Source organism: Aphelocoma coerulescens, chromosome 10 (assembly GCF_041296385.1).
Source record: "Aphelocoma coerulescens isolate FSJ_1873_10779 chromosome 10, UR_Acoe_1.0, whole genome shotgun sequence".
In the NCBI taxonomy this organism is placed as follows: Eukaryota; Metazoa; Chordata; class Aves; order Passeriformes; family Corvidae; genus Aphelocoma; species Aphelocoma coerulescens.
The window spans coordinates 10,565,901-10,582,718 of NC_091024.1; the positions used below are offsets into that span (position 1 = coordinate 10,565,901).

Sequence of the window (16,818 nt, forward strand, 5' to 3'; positions counted from 1 at the left end):
GAGCTGGAAGCTCCAGATCTCTGGCATAAACACGGAGCTCATCTCCGTTTCCCCGCCATGATGAGGACAGGGCGTGGGAAAGGTGCTGAGGCAGAGAGCAAGGAATTCATCTTCCCCAGATGGCACCTACCTCCCACCACAGCTGACCCACACTAAGCAGAGCATCGATGCCTTGGCAAGACATCTCCAGTCCCACCGGCTGCTTGCCCACATCCTGGCATCAATTTCCATGTGTCTCACTGCTGGGTAAGGAAATATGCTGTTCTGCAAAAGGAATAAAATGTTATTCCTTACATTATGGAAATGGGATGATAGCTCTAACCCAGTGTGGGTGCAGGCATTTCTGCAGGGGATTTTGCAGCCTCCTCAGCATGGCTGTTTTCTCTCTAGCGTGTCTCTTTCAAGACCAGCCCTGGAGACATGTGTGCTGCTTCAGAAGCAGGTTTGGGACATATGAGTTCATGCAAACCCCAAGTCTCTAGAAAAGTTCATTTGCACAGTCTCTCTTGGCTTGACCATCCCTTGCTGCAGCTCCGACATGTGGCTGACTTTGGAGGGAACAGCATGAGAAGAGCCCCAGATGTTCCCAGTGCTGAGCACCTCTGGCTCTGGGAGATGCTTTCCATCTGCCTGGAGGTGAATGATGCCCTAATCCATAGGGTGGAGAGGACGAGCCAGGGGCTGTCCCATGCCCTGAGTAGTCTCTGCAGGGCTGTAGCACCTGTGGCCAGTGAGAAGGATGAATCCCAGACCAAACTGCTCCTATCTTTCTGCCCATCACCAGTGGCTTCAGCTGCCTAAGGCTGCTGCTTCCCATCAGAAAGCAGCAGATCCACAGCCTCTTGGACTCATTCCCCTCCCAGATTAATGCTGGGGAGCCTACCCAAATCTCATGGGTTTTTTCCATGGTTTCATCACTGATGTATAATTACAAAGCCATAAGGTATTTATGTGAATGCTGCCGTGCTTAATGCTCCCTCTGACCAGTGCCAAGGCTGGGGCAGTGTCAGAGGAGTGTGACAGCAGATGGTGCAGCAGCATCTCCCTCCCCACACTCCTTTGTGGTTGTATCCATAACTTTTCTTGTGTTCATCTAATAAATCCAGGGGAAAACTGGCTAGTAATGCTCATCCTGGTTCTTCATGCATCCCACCCTTTCTAGTACCGCATGGGCTGAGTGACCATCACCAAAAGCCAACTACACCACACCGGGAGGGCAGCAGGGTTGGAGGGGCTGCTCTCAGGGCTGCATGTGGAATTCACAGGCTGTGGGGTCTGTGAAATGCTCTGTGGGGCCCGTAAAATCCCCTTTTGGGCCAAGGCTGTGCTTAGTTCCCCGCCAGCTGCCCTCGTCCTCCCTCCCTGTGCCCTCTCCACTCCGCCAAAGAGAGCTGACGGTTATTTTTCCCTGGTGCATGTTTCTGGGCTTGCTTCTGTTTACGGAGATGGGAGTTAAAATAACTGATTGATGACTTTGTTCCATCCCAAACACTTTGGGGAAGTTTGCGTGGTTTAGAAGGGAGAGTTGGGAGCTGGGATTTCATTAAGCACTTGGCTCCCGGCACTTCTCCAGCCATGCTCCAGGGGTGGCTAATGTTGTTTTTTAAATCCTGTTTTGCTATCCCAGGAGCCGGAGTGGCGATTTGCATGGTTTGTAGGAGAACTTGGAGATGTGGCAGGTCCCTGAGGTTCCCTCTGAGCTCTGAAACACCAGCAAACCTTGCAGCCACCACAATATTGTTTCACTTAAGCCCTCCTCCACCGCTTCATCAGCACAAAATCACACTCCAGCTGCCTAAAATCTTTGGAAAAGAACCAAAAAAATGAATTACTGGAGTTTATTTTCATTGTGCAGATGAGGATTTACAGACTGTGACTAGGAGAAGAGGAGTGAGTGGACTTTTTCCCCTCTGGAAGGATTTGCTTGGGAGTTAAAGCTTCGACTGGGGCTCAATAGTGCTAACATCATTTATGGAACAGATACAAAATGCAGTGCACAGTGGGGACACCAGGAGAGCCAGGATCCAGGGAAAGACTGATTTTAGCTCTGGAGCTCAGGAAGGCTTTTTCTGCAGTGGTGAAAAAGCCAGGAGTGAGGGGACAGTAAGTGTCTGTGGCTGTGCTGAGTCTGTTCCACATGGTGAATCCCCAAATGTCTGCTGGCACCAGCACAACACAACTGACCCCTGACAAGTAAAAGAGGGTGCCCTCTGTTCCATGCTTCCATCTGTAAAGGAAAAGGGCTTCTTCTAGTGCCTTTGCAGGGCATGTTTGCTATTGGAGTGGTCAAGGACTGTCACCTGCATCCCTGCTGCACACATACAGACCCACGTACCCTGGGGAGGGACTCAGTGGTCACTGGGATATCCTGGACTGTGGAAGGGTCCCACTGATATTTCCCTCCTAGGTGCCCTGCCCACATCTGCTGTCTTTCCTTTCCCATCAGAGCGTGGAGGGGCAGAATTGTGAGAGTACCAAAAGTGCCTCAATAGTGAATCCCTTTTTACTTGCATTGCTGAGCTGGGGAAATTAAGATAAGAGTTCTGACTCATTTAGAAATAAGATTTCTGACTCATTTAGAAACTCTCTGTGAGATGGAGAAAGCCATTATCTTCAAGCCATCCATAAATAATGCATATTCCAGCCTCTCCCTGGAGCATTAACCTGTCAGGGACACTTGCAGGGCAGCATCACAGGCGTGTGTGGGGAACATCCTGCTGCAGATGTGGGCTTGTGGCAGCACCTGAGCTATTGCACAACCTCTGATCAATGATGTAAAAGCGGTCGAAGGATGGGAACAGGCGTGATGGGAATGTGGCCAGGTCCAAGCCAGGACAGCACCTCAATGGGGACATTGACACTGCAAAGGAAGGGCTGGAGCAGAGCTCCAACCCACAGTCCACCAGCTGTTTGCTTTAGCTCTGGACAGGGTTGGATGGACAAAGACCATCCTGTGTCAAAGTCCATGTTGATTTGGGTAATTAATTGCTCCTGAAGAAATCCTTGATTTATTGCTCTTGTTTATGGGTATTGGCTTTGGGCTGGGATGCACTCCAGGCTGTGCACCCGTGCTGGCATGAAGAGCAGCCTCCCACACATGGGATGGTGACCCCTGATCTCATCTATGCCTTTTCCTCCATTTTCTTGATATGAACTAAGTTGAGATGGGCAGGTTTGCAGTGATTTACACCAGCAAAACGTCAGCCAGTTTTTCCTAAAAACCAGCAAGATCCTGCCTGATCTGTGGGTGTGCAGGGGAGGGCTTGGTTCTTCCAGTTTGTCTTTCTCCTGTTTTGCAGGGATTGCACTGGCAGCAGGTGTAGAGGTGTAGGCTCTGTAAGTCAGACCAGAGGCAACAGTGATGGCAATGAAAGTGAAGTTTGGGGTTAAAAATTTTAGTGTTCAGATGAACATTCTTCACATTCATTCTACGTGGAATGGGCAGAAAGATGGAAGAGATGGAGTTATGTGGGTAGTGGGCACTCCTCACTGAACCATGTGGGAATTTATGTCAGGGTAATTGTTGCACTGAGCAATGGGGAGCCGTGCCTGGGCTGGGGTAACCAGGGTTGATCTGCCCCCAGGTTTCAGCTCCAAAAGAGTTTGCAAGCATCCTCACTGACAAAAGAGGGCTTGGAAATGCCTCCCCTTCCTGGAGTGCCTGTGGTCATGGGGGTGACCAGAGATGTAAAATATCTCACGACCTTATGCAATATGCCAAGGACATGCTCGGAAAAGCCGGTCTCTGCTGAGCTAATTCCAGCGCTGCTGGGATTCCCCCTGGAATATGTGGCCAGATCAGCTTTCGCTGGAGGGTAAATGTGTGTTTGCCGGGAGCACACCAGAGGGTTTGCTGGGGCCAAGAGCTGCAGAAGGAAGGGCTGGCAGCTCCAGGTGTGAGCACCTTGTCCCATCTGGGACAAAAACTGCTGGGTGCAGGTTGGGAAGGCAGTGTGGGAGATAAGCCCTTCTGCAGAGAAACAACAGGAGCAAATTGAGCACTGGCTCCCCAAAACACCTCACTGGGAGGCCAAATCTGCATGGGGATAGATGTCAGCACTGATGTTCCTCTTAAGGGATGGTCACTAGGGTCCTGCAGCCCCAGTGGCTTGGCTCAGAGCAGATTTCTTGCAGGAGGGCGAAAGCAGGGTTGGGGAGCAGAAATTATATCCCTCTGACTCATTAAATTCAGTATTAATGATATCTGTCCCCCAAGCCACTGATCCTTTCCTAAAAGCATAGAGAATGATCATGTGCCTGCATAAAGTTCATCCAGGAGTATCTTTAAGCCTTGAAAACTGCTTGGAGATAAGAAGCTCATGGGAAGGCGGTGTCAGGGGAGGTGTTCCCTGCTTTTTGCTCCTGCAAGCCCTGTGTAACACTGCCAAGGGTCCCACAGGGATGTCAGCTTTCCCCATGTCTCACCTCTCCCTCAGTGCAACAAAGGAGACCAGCCCTTGAATTTGGCCAATGTTTGGGAAGGAGCATCCAAAAGGAGAACCGAAATATGGCCTTGGGGGACACAATCCTATTTGAGAGCTTGGAGGGAGGAGGATATTTGGAGCAACGCGATGGACAGGTCCCACAGGGAATAAGAAAAGATGAGGATAAAAGAGGGCACAGAAGGCAAAGTCAAGGAGAGCAACTAAACCGTGTCCAAAAACAAGGGCAAAATTGTTCACTTCCATGGTTAGTCACAACGAAAACATTGGCATTTCATAATTTCTTCCAGCTCAAGAAAAATACCAGTTAGGTCAGTGAGAGCCCTGACTGGGTCAGCATGTGCTGAAGCTGAAGGGGACCCAGGGTCCCTCCACTGACCCTGTGTGTGATTTTCTTGCTTTTCTGGGGGCTGGGGTGCCAGGTGAAAGTTCCCAAATAATTTCCCCCCCCAATAAATTCCAGCCTGGGCAAGAAAGCAAAGCTGCTGTGGAGAAGCTGAGCTGAGTGGGGTTTCACACACAAAAACAGGTTTTATCGCTTGGTGGTGAGCAGATGGGACCACCATCAGATCCCACCACGTTTTGTGGAGCTTGACCTCAGGATTTGGTCTGGGGTGATGAATTCCCTCCTCTTTCTTTTCCAGTTTAGAGATGAGGGAGGGGGATGTTGCTCAGGTTGACATGTCCTGGTGAAAGATGGAGGAAGGATCCTGAGAGCCTCTGCTCTGCATGGGAAGATGTAAACTTAGGGAACCCCTGGGAATGATGCTCTGGACATCTGGGCTCAGCTGCATCAGGAGCACCAGCCAGGGTATTAAAAAGTGGGAACTGCAGCAGGTTTGAGTATGTTTTTCCCAGTACCCCTGTCCGATGGTGTGATACCCCCTGGAGAAGGGTTTTTATCAGTGAGGTTTTGATATACAAAGCTGAATCAGAAACAGAGCATTGTCTCACTAATGAATGGTCTAAAGGCACAGTTTACCAAGTAACTGAGCCCGGAAGGCAGGACAGATCCCTCCTCTGCTTTAAACAAGGGGTTTTAAGAGGGGGATGGGATGACCCAGATTATCCCCAGGAGGGGCAGCCATCACCATCCCTCCTTGGCAGGTTCGGCAGAGCAGCCAGGGCCGGCTGAGCAGGCAGAATGAGGTGCTGGTTTATTCCTGGTGATCGCTGGGCTTTGTGTCTCTGTCTTTTGCTGCAGAGATTTAGGGGAATTTTGGGTGATGTCCTGTTCTGGACCTGTTTGTAACTTACAGCACAGTGGCACCATGCTAATTTTTATGATTCTGTTATTTAATGAAAAGGCTGAAAAGTGGGAGCTTCCCAATCTCTTGACTTGTGAACTTTGGGTAAGAAGAGAAGTTGTTCCAGAGGTGAGCTCATTTCTAACCCCGGGAAATGACTTCATGGACGCTGGTATTTACTCACAAAAACATTGCATGTCAGATGTCCCTGACTAGACTTTCTGTTTCAAATCCAGTATGAGACAAAAATTTCCTTGGATGAGCTGCTCCTAAGACAATTCAAAGTTTGGAGGAGAAGAATCGGGGGGGAGGGGGGGGAGCGGCGGGAGGGGGAATCAGCATTAAAAACACTGAAATCATTAAGTTTTTCTGACTAAAGGGGAGTTTTTGGGCAGCCAGCCCGGCAGAAGCACCTGCCTGGGGAGAGGGTGTGGGTGATGAGTCCAGCCGAAGAATCACCCATCATTACCCCCCATAACAATCAGCAGCTGGAGTTTTTCTCAGAGAGGAAAATACAAGTTTTTCTCTCTTTGGGAAGCCAAAACCCTGGCAGTGATTTATCAGGATAAACAGCAGCAGGTTCCCTGTCATGTGTTTGCAATAGGTTAATGGAAATTATATCCCACACTGCTCTGCCTGGATGAGATCCTGGTATATACAGGGTGTCCGATGGAAAACACAGTACTTGCATTTTTATTTGAGGTCTGCTGTGCAGAAATTGTCACTGGGACTGTATTACTCAGTGTGGTTCCTGATTTCTGTTTTCTCCAGCATAGGGAGATAAGTCCTATTTGGGGATGCTGGGGGATGATCTATCCCCTCATGACCCAGCGCTGGACTGCAGCTCTGGGGATGTACTGGGGCAGCATCCCAAGAGGAGGAGATTTTGGGAACAGCCAAGCTGGGATGTATGGAAACAAGCCCTTCCTGCCAGCACTGTTTCCTAATCCTGGACACCAAAACCCTCTGATCGTTAAACCAGTGTTCAGAGATTCGGCTGAAGGCTGCCATGCAGACAACATCCAAACTGACCTTTGAGGAGATGAGAAAAAAAGAAAAAGAGAGAAAACACAAGGGGGTTACTGTGCAAACACCAGAGAAAAGCAGTCATTTCAATAAGGGACCCCACCCTTAAAATAAGACTTATTGCTAATGCATGCCCAGGACATTTCTGTGTGATGGTATGCTAAAAAAATTCTCTCCGAACAGGGACTAAAGGCTTTGTTGTGGCATGAGCAAGGCTTACAGTTCCCAAGAAAAATCCTGTCCCTCTCTTGCATCATACAGCCAGGGATGGAGAGGACATTTCTAGACAAAAAGGCCATCAGCCAGGACAAAGGACAAACAGGGAATACATTCCTCATTTGCTATTTAATTGCTTTCATGCAGGTGCAAAGGGCTAAATGAAAGGGAAAATACGGATTAGTGTGTGGGGCCGAATTAATCTCAGCTTTAAGCAGGAGCCTAACGTCAGGAGGAGGTGGCTGCTGGAACAAACAGGCTTCCACCCAACTTCTTTGTAGATTTTGTGCTATTTTTCCCCCAAGGGCCAGGCTTGTTCCCAAGGCACTGGTGGGTGGTGCTCCTATCAGGTAAGGAGGTGAGGGGGACAGTCCCATCCCATGTGGCAGGGCTGGCTGGTGCTCGCTGGCAGTGCCAGCAGGGTCTGCTTTTCTCTTTCCTCCTGTATGTAAAGCACTTTGGATGCAGAAATTGCCATCTGTGGCTCTGAGCAGAGAGTTTCCATCCTGTTCCTTTTCGGCAGCTCCATGCAGAAGTGATGGAGAGTTTAGGGGATTCCAGGGCAAATATGGTCCAGTGCCTGCAGCATCTCCTGGGTCTCAGGAGCTGGTCCCTCTGGCACGCAATTTGACTCTTAAACCCAACAAAGAAGAAAATATCTTTTCTACTTGTGTCCAGGAGCACTCCTGCCAGCACAGCAGCCTCAGAGATGGTGCAATCACCCTCAGAGCTCAGGCATTTCCTCCTGAAATAAGTGGGAGTAGTTCTAATGATGGAAAACCTATTCCAGAAAGGGAATCTCCTCCTCTTGGGGAATAATGCAGAGCCCTCACTGCCAGCCTAGGATCTGCAGGGACCTGTACACCACGTACTCTTTAATTTAATAGCCTGGAAGATGTAGAAGTCTATCTCCATGTCATTAAAGTCCCAGTGAAGCCCCTGGGAGTGTGTTTGCCAGTGCTGGCCCCACCAGGGCTTGGGGCTGTCCCTCTTTCACCCCCACAGCTCTTTTACTGGCCAGAGGAGCAGGAGGTCCTCAGTTTCCCTCCCTCCCCTCACATTGCACATCGTATTTTTTAGGCTCTTGTGAGCTCTTTGTCCCTCCCAAGGTCCTTCCCTCTCACTGTGTTATGCTGCAAGAAATACAGAAAGAACAAGATGGTAACTGACAGACTGCAGGAAAAAACTGTATTCATTAAAATGGCAAAATGAACCACATTTCCCCTTATTAATTCCCTCCTTACAGCATTTCCAGTCCAGGCACGTACCTGTGATGCTCCCACGGACCCTTGTGGTCCTGGAGCATCTCTGAGGTGTATGTGTGTGTGTGTCTGTGAGTCTCTCGGTTGTCTGAGCAACGGGACGTTCATCACTAACTCCCAGGATAATTAACTCATTTTCCTGTATTTATAGCAAACCAGTACAGGGAGTATTGGCACTTATCCCTGATGGGGCCACATTTGTTCACAACATTTTGAATTTTGGCCATTTCTTGCATTACGGTGGCTTTGTTATCATCCCCGCTGCTTGCTCATTAAGTGGGCAGTTCATTAAGCTGACAAGGACAGGGGTGATGGTGGCTGCCTGAGCCAGGCTGCCCGTGGGTGCGCACCTCGGTGTGCCCTGCTCCTGGTTTGCCGGTGCAGGGGGTGTTTGCAGCAGCATTCCCATCTCCAGATGCCTGCATACGCCTGTGCTAACAGCAGCGTCGCTCCTGGCTTGGCCGCTGGCAAGGGGAAATTTTACTGCTTCAAGGTTTTTTGCAGGGATGTGATGCAAGGAAACGTTGGAGCATCCTGACTCAGCACCGCAGCGGTGGGGGACCCGTGGGAAAGACACAGAGCATCTTCTCTCGGCATCAGGGCATGCGTATGCCAGGTATGTTCCCATCAGCTGTGATAAATCCTGACCTCCATATGGATTTCTCCTTGTTTCTTGCAGACGAGCAACTTGGTACTTTTTAGCTGTTCTTTCTTTTTGCTGCTTGTTTGTTGGGTTGGTCTTTGGGGAGGGAGGAGGTGAAGACAGCAAGGGGAAGGGGGCTCGGGGTGCAGGTGGTAGGGCTGGAGGAGGGTACATTGCTGCAAGGTGTTGGCATCTCCATCCTGCAGAGCTGGGGAGACAGATTTGATCTCTGCTGTTCTTGTTTTTTGTACAAAGGTAAGGAATGCTTTGTTTTGATTATTGATCTCAAAGCCCTTTTCCAACCTAGTTCATACTGTGATTCTGTGATTTTGGAATCAGCAAACAGGAAGGTGCTTGAAACAGTAAGAGATGTGCTGTACCTGCAGCTGGGACTGTAAACAGCTCATGGCCACAGGAGTTGGAAGTATTTGCCCTTAAAATGTGAGTTCTGCTCAGGTAAAAAGGGCAATGAAATCAAGTGTGTGGACCACCACACTGCTTATCACTCCCCAGCCACCCCGTGTTTAGGGAGGGTTCTACCTTCCCTTCCACCTCCTGCTTTGGCTCCAGAAGTGAAAGGGACAGAGGTGTTGAGCTGGTGCTGCTTAGGTCCTGGGAAAGTCCAGGCTCCTAAATGCCACTGTGATCCTCTCCGAGGAGCCACTGTCAGACGCTGGACAGCGTGGGATCCCCCTTCTCCCTGCCTGGCCACCCCCAGCTGCTCTTGCCTATGACCTCAGATCCGGTACTGGAGATGGAGGTGGACCATTAAGGTTTAACACAATAATGGGAAGGGCTGTGGGGTTTCTAAAAAGCTGAGCCCTGCTTACAAACCCCCTTTGGAAGGACAAGCCCTTGAATCAAGCACAGCTGTCCCAGCACAGGCTCAGCCAGCTCTCGTATGATCCATTCCCAGCAGGATACTGGCAGACAGACTGGTTCCATGGTCCTGTCCACCACGCCTGCTTTCCCAGCTGCTCAGCCACCTCGCAAAGAGCTAAAAATATATGTCTGTGTGAGCAGTCACTGTAGCTACAGCAGGGGTAAGCAAGAGAGGGCGGCCAGGCTGGGTCACCGTGATGGGGGTACACGGTGGCTTTGCAAAATGGTCCACACAGAGGGGACAGGACAGGACAGATGGAGCAGACTGCTGCTGATGCCTCCAGTGAAGATCCCACCATCTCCCCACTTTTCCATATGTTGAAGCTGCACACTCCACACAGCCCCTAAGAAGGGTTTCACTTTGCTGCTTGTGTTTCAGCAGGGGATGAGTGAGGAGCAGCTCCCTGCATCTCCCCACTGCCCATCTGCGTGGGAGGACACCAATGTCTCAGCCTCTGGGTACCCCCAGTACTGGGTGGAGCCCCAGTTCACTCAAGCAGCAAAGGTCCGTGTGATCATCACAGCCATCTTCTTCCTGCTGGCGGTGGGAAGCAACACGGCGGTGCTGGGCAGCCTGCTGAGGAAGAGGAGGAAATCCCATGTGCAGCCACTGATCCTCAGCCTGGCACTGGCTGACCTGCTAGTGACAGTGATGGTGATGCCCCTGGATGCGGCATGGAATGTGACAGTTCAGTGGTATGGAGGGGACATCTCCTGCAAGATCCTCAACTTCCTCAAGCTCTTTGCCATGTACGCGGCTGCCCTGGTGCTGGTGGTCATCAGCCTGGACCGGCATGCGGCCATCCTCCATCCATTCTCCCGTGCTCACCACCGCAATGGGATGCTGCTCCGTGCTGCCTGGGCTGGCAGCGTGCTCCTGGCTTTGCCCCAGGTAAGGTTCAGTGCCCTCCCCATGGATTTTGCCTAAGCTGGGGTGGTTTTGGAGAAGGGCTTCTCCATCCCAACATCCCCAGGCAGTCTATCCCAATCAATGGGCTCCACCAGCACCAGACCAAGCCATGAGTTAGGTGCCCAGAGCCCCTCTCCCAGTCCAACAACAGCAGGGAGATGCTCTCCATGCACAATCAGCAGCATCTCCAGGATGTGGTGCTCTGTTCCAAATCCTCTCTGAGTTATTCTTTGGTTCTCCATTTCAGCTTTTCCTCTTCCACCTGAACACAGCCCCGGGAGGGAATTTCACCCAGTGTGTTACTCACGGAAGCTTCCGAGCGCACTGGGAGGAAACCGTCTACAACATGTTCACCTTCACCACCCTCTACATCACCCCCCTGAGCGTCATGATCGTTTGCTACATCCGGATCCTTTGGGAGATCAGTAAGCAGCTAAAGGTCAATAAAGGTAAGTAGATCCCAACCCTTTAATGTCCGCCTTGACTCCATGACTGAGCTTCTCCAGCCTGGAGTTGTTGGGTCTGCCACAACATCCTTTGAAAGATAAACCAACTAAGAGGTTTTGCACAAACTTATTGACCCCAGTCCTTGCTGTCTTCTTCCTCTGGGACATGGACCAGATTATGAGATGGTCTCCCCTCTCTGGCAGAAGCAGAGTCATGGATGGTTGTGTTGTCTTGGTTTTCCCCTATCTTCAGCTATCCTTTTGACTCTCCTTGGCAGGTTTGACAAGAAATCAAAATGACCATATCTCCAAGGCACGCATGAAGACCCTCAAGATGACCATAGTGATTGTTGCCACCTTCATCATCTGCTGGACCCCATACTACCTCCTGGGCTTGTGGTACTGGTTCCAGCCAGCCATGATCCAGAAGATGCCGGAGTATGTCAACCACAGCTTCTTCCTCTTTGGCTTGCTGCACACCTGCACCGACCCTATAATTTATGGACTGTACACACCCTCCTTTCGGGAGGACGTGCAGTTGTGTCTCAGGGGCATTGAAACAGCCATCACCAGGCAAAAGAGACACAAGCCCATCTCAGCTTCAGAGAAGAACATCAAGGACGGTGCTGCAAATGGTGGGGTGGCATCAGGGGGCTCCAACGGGACAACTGTCAGCATGGTCTGATGAAGAGATATACCCACAAGGGGAATGGCAGGCACAGCTTTGGGAGTGTTTTGTCCTGTAGGACCATTCTGGAGACTTTAATGATGAGGTTCCCTACTCAGCTTTATTGGATGAGGGTCTCTGGCCAGAGACTGAGAATGTGTCTCCTGCCTTTACTCAGGGTGAAAAATATTTGGGGGTATTTATGGTCATTCTGCTGTATTCTGGCAGCGCTGTGACAACTAGAAAAACATTCTTTTTGTACCTAACACATGCTCCGGCCCTGATTCTGGGAGCAAGCTTCTCCATACTTCCAGCATCAACCCCTGGGAGGAAATTTGCAATCTCCTCTGTGGTCCAGGGTCATGTCTCTGGAGCAGCTGGTCTTCAAGTGCCCTTTGCACCTACACCCAGCTGTAGAGCTGCATGGATGGTGTCACCCTGAGGCTGCAAAAGTGTGATCACAGGCTTTTACTCTGTTTTCTCCACCCGTTGTTGGAAAAGCTCTTTGGAAATTCCAGATCTCCTGACTCAGAACCTGCCTAGTTCTCCCATGGCTGTGTGACAAACCCTGGGAAAGATCCACATGTCTGGAGGTTGATTAATTCAGGGGCATTCATCCTCCAGGCGTGGTGGGGAGGGAGGGAGTGCTGTGGGGATGGAGGGGCTCAGGCAAGAGTGGTACAAAGAACCACAGGGGAGTGGGGTGAGGTTTCTTCTCTCTTTTGAAGACAGCCAGAAGAGAAAACAGTCCCTGCTACCGTTTTCTGGTGTGAAGGGGACGGTACAGACACATCATTACACAGCAGCTCTGTGGGACACAGGGCAAACCAGGAGGGAGGGTATTTGGGGTAATGAGAACCAGACCTGATACTGCCCAGGCCCCCTAGACTTTTCTGTCCCCATGTCCCAGAGCACAAGCTGGCAGGTTGCAGGCCACATGCTAGACACATTTTCTTTGCTCTAAGCAGCACCAGCCCCTTGGTTCTGCCCCAGCAGAGCAGGTGCAGCCACCCCACAGGTGTTGTCTGAGGTGTCCCAACGATGGAAGGGATAGGAAGCAGCTGGTAGATGCAGGGGTCTATCAGCACCTCTTTGTGCCAGAGGCAAGAGAGGGCAAGGAGGGTTTCTGGAGGGATTAGCTGAGCTGTGGTGAGTAACATGGGTTGTTTGCTTTCTACAACTGTGCCAAAAGTTGCTTGTGAAGGCAGAGGTCTCTTCTCTGGGTGTGGGTTAAAGAGATGCATTTATTCAACTGTGTTGTCCTTTCCAGGTAATTAGAAATAGCGGATTATTGCTTTTTTTTTTTTCATTCTCTGATGCTTGTTATTAAAAGTGGGATTTGCTTTTGAAGAGAAATTTAGTTTTGAGCCAGGTGGGTGGTTGTTTTCTTAGTTTAGTTAAACCTTTGGACAGCTCAGGAGCTCTAGACTTGGCAGGAGGCAGTTCCTTGGCTATTTTTGTGGCCACCGCAGCTTTGAATGAGCATCTGGACATTATCAGGATGAAAGAGCTTTGTTTTAAAAACAACTCTTGTCTTGCTGTGGTTGCATGTGTAGGGAGCTGGGAGATGTCTTCCCCTCAAGAAAACAAGTCTCCTTTGGGCACTGAGGGGGATTTTTCTCAACCTTGTTTCTGAGAGGTGTTGCCTCCCCATCAGCCAGAAAGGATCTGGACTGGTCTCCCAGTGCGCCAGCTAACAAATTACTAAAATTGGAGGGGTGGCAAGTAGTCCTTGCAGGCTGGCTGAGGCTGTGCAATGAGGACATGGGAAGCCACAGTGCTCAGGGTGATGCTGAGCTGCACATGGGTATTCAGCCTTTGCCTTTCTGGTACTAATTATTATTTATGCTAAACATGTAGCCCAAGGAGGAAAAAAAAAATCAATTAGAACTGCAGGAGTCCAGACCAACTGGTGGGGATTAGTGTGAGCCATTTAGGAAGCATCCAAACTCCAATGAGATGCGTAATCGCAGTTTGGCTTTCCTGGGCTCATTCTGCTCAATGTTAATTACCCAGTGCTAACAGAGCAGGGGCTGGCTGATGCCAGGCTGGCAAAAAAGGGCTTCTTGAAAGGTGATGGGAAAGGCTTGCAGTAGGGGAAGCTAATTTATTAATCAGACATTCCTTTGGTCTCTTTGTTTATACTGCTGATGGGAGGCAGGCCTTGAAGGTGTATTGGTTCTCTGGAAAGCCTTGAATAAGCAGGAAAGTGTCTTTAATCTACTGAAAACTATCTTCATCCCCTTTTTACTGAGTGGGACAGAACAGATCCGACATTGCTCATGCACTTAAGACCACATGTCTCCTCTTGCCCAGCAACAGGAGAGCTCAGAGGTCTTCTCTGAGGAGCAAGAAACATTTTTTTCCTTGTGGGAAGGATCCACCATCTTCACACCCCATGGGTACAGTGAAAAGGCAAAAATAGGTTTGGCTTTAGGGGGACTTGGTGATCTTACAGTAATTTAGGTTGGAAAAGTTCTCTATGAAGAGTAGAAAAGGGGAATTCTGGCAAGCATATATACATTAGTCCTTAGGGGAAGCATAGCACATCTCTTGGGATGATTGCAGGCACTCCAGCACTGCTCCTTTTGCCCATCTCTTTCATACCTTCCCTCCTGTTGCTGATGTTCAAAGTGACATCTTGTGGAGCCTGGAGTGTGGGCAAGGTGCCCAAAGTGACAGCTTTCATGAGAGAAGAAAAATGTCACTGGAAGAGTGTGCTGCCAAGCCATGTGCCCACTGCATGCAGGAAGGGGGAGCAAGCAGGTGGGCAGCACCTCCCTGGGGAAGCTGGGATCAGTCTGGGTCTGGATCTTGCCAGAGGTAGACCAAAGCCCAGGCCTGCTTTGCATATTCTTGCATTTCTGAATCTGCTTTTCTTATATTTTCTCACACTTTAGAGAGCACAAGATTTTTGCATCGCTTATCGGGGAGCATGAATCCCAGAGTCTCACTTTCCCCCCCTGCGTAGGGGTGATCCTGCTTTCTGTGGGGCTTCCCTCTCTCTCCCCACATTGCCTCAAACCCCTTGTCTCCAACAGCACCTGCCCTTCTCCTCAGCTGGCTCCTGAGATCTCCATATATAAATATATATAAAATACATAGAGAGACAAAAATACTTTTTATTTATATTATCTGTGTCTGCTTGTGGCAGAAAAATTCTCCCACTTCCTCAGAACCTGCCCATTTCCACCAAGGAAACACCAGTTACCACACTTCTTGCAGTCCCAGCCAGGATTAGATTTGTCTGATTCAGTAACAATTCTTTAATATTCAACACAGTAATGTAATGAATATCTTAATAAAAGCAGGTAGCTCTGTATTTTACAACTCCTCGACCTCACCCTGGGCTGCCTGCTCCAAACACAGCGGCCCTTTGTTGGGGAGGAAATTCTGATTCATTCCCTGTTAGTGTTTTTATAGCACTGTGCATGTTCAGAGAACCACGCAAGTGGCTTAAGAGGCTAACACAAACCTTGGGTTAATTCATAATACTGTTAGTTACTCAGCACAATACCCGCATTAATCCAGCTGACTGCACCTCACCACGTTGGGAAACACATGCTGAAATCAGCAGGGAGCACAGAAAACAAGCGTGGGAGTAGGATATTAAGGATTTTGCCAGGCTGCTAGGTAGGATCTGAGCACCTTAAATGTATTTAAAATATTTTCCCATTGCTGTTGCCCCGCTCTGCAGCTGTGCAGCTGAAGCAATGATGAGGCTGTGCCCAGAATCCCTGCAGGCCTGAGCATGAGGGATGGGGCTACGAGCTCTCCAAGGGATACTCCACACGCATCCATCAGGACTCAGCTCCCACCTGCAGCCACCTCCTTTTTTTTGGGTCTATTCAAACTGATCAAAGCAGAAAAAGCTGGGTTTTTTTCCTTTGATACCTGCTGATTTCATTGCAGAGCTAGACTGTGCCTGTCTGCCATGAGCCCCCACAATGCTTTCTCTCTGGGGACATAGCCTGGAGCTATTATTACTTCGTTTGCTTACTCTCAGAAACTTTCCTATGCAAAGAAATCCTAAGAAAAGAGCTTTAAATCCCTGCTGTGTTCCTTTCATCTGGCTCAGGAGCTCCCAGGTTTGTGCCTTTCCCTGCAGTGCCAGCAGACAGCCATCCCACAAACTGCTGCTCAATCTCCTCCTTTTCCAAACTGCCCCAAATAGCCCATCTGTTCTCAAAGATGGAGGTTTTTTCAGACATGCCAGGCTTTTAACAAACCATTACCCTTTAGACAGCATCAAATACCTCCAGGTTTTCTGGCTGTCACATTACCTCCCATAAACTTGTATATTTACATTGCACAACATTTAATATAACATGCTGAGGAAGACCAAAAAATGGGCAAATATTCCCAGGACCCCTGTGCGTGTCTCAAACCCCAAGTTTCTGCATTGAAATATCAAGGAGTAAACTACTATAAAGTAGTTGAACCTGTTGCACAATAAATTATTAGATTATGTATATTTTAATTGCAAATCTCTGCAATAATTAGCACAGACACTTCTTGGGCTGCTTTGACAGTGAGCATTATTAACGGGCTGTAAAAGGCAATGGGGAATTGGATTATAATGTTCTTGTTTTGCAAGCTGTATGGTGAATAAATAAATTTGTTCTGGCAGCAAAATTAACTGGGATAAATGTGTCTAGCTCCAGTCACCAAGAAGAGGGCTTGCTGTAAATGAATTTGTTGTCAGCCTTAAGTTAAAAAAACCTGGTTACCAGGACATTATTTCTGGCAATTAGGTACTAGAACAACATCAGAAAAAGAAGAGATTTTCTTTGAACTATTTAATGAGTAAGGTAGTAATCACAGACTCATTTGCTGGAAATATGTGATGAGAATTTTTTTTTTTGTGGTTAGGGTTCACTGTGCAATGAAAACCTGCATTTATCAAATCTACTAAAGGCTGGACTGAGAGACTGAACTGTGGCACAGATCTGGCTTCTCTTTGCCTAGAATCCCTGGGTCTTCATGGGGTTATCCCACGGCCAGTAATCAGAGGACAGTTCTTTGTTCCTTTTTCTGTTTCAGGCAGTTGTAGGTTGCTTTGTAACAACAGCAAACA

General features: G+C 49.2%; 1 protein-coding gene and 1 long non-coding RNA gene across 2 annotated transcripts in view; both read left to right on the forward strand.

Moving 5' to 3' along the window:
• Window positions 1-10,103: 10,103 nt before the first annotated feature.
• On the forward strand, window positions 10,104-11,759 carry LOC138116530 (gonadotropin-releasing hormone II receptor-like). The gene is made up of 3 exons (XM_069025947.1): window positions 10,104-10,610; window positions 10,876-11,077; window positions 11,353-11,759. The coding sequence occupies exons 1-3, from the start codon at window positions 10,104-10,106 to the stop codon at window positions 11,757-11,759; spliced, it is 1,116 nt and encodes a 371-aa protein (XP_068882048.1).
• A 1,062-nt stretch (window positions 11,760-12,821) lies between these two features.
• Window positions 12,822-16,818, forward strand: part of LOC138116221 (uncharacterized) — a 44,848-nt gene continuing 40,851 nt past the window's right edge. The window contains exon 1 of the long non-coding RNA XR_011154081.1: window positions 12,822-12,890. This is a non-coding gene — a long non-coding RNA (uncharacterized lncRNA). The remainder of the gene's footprint in view (window positions 12,891-16,818) is intronic.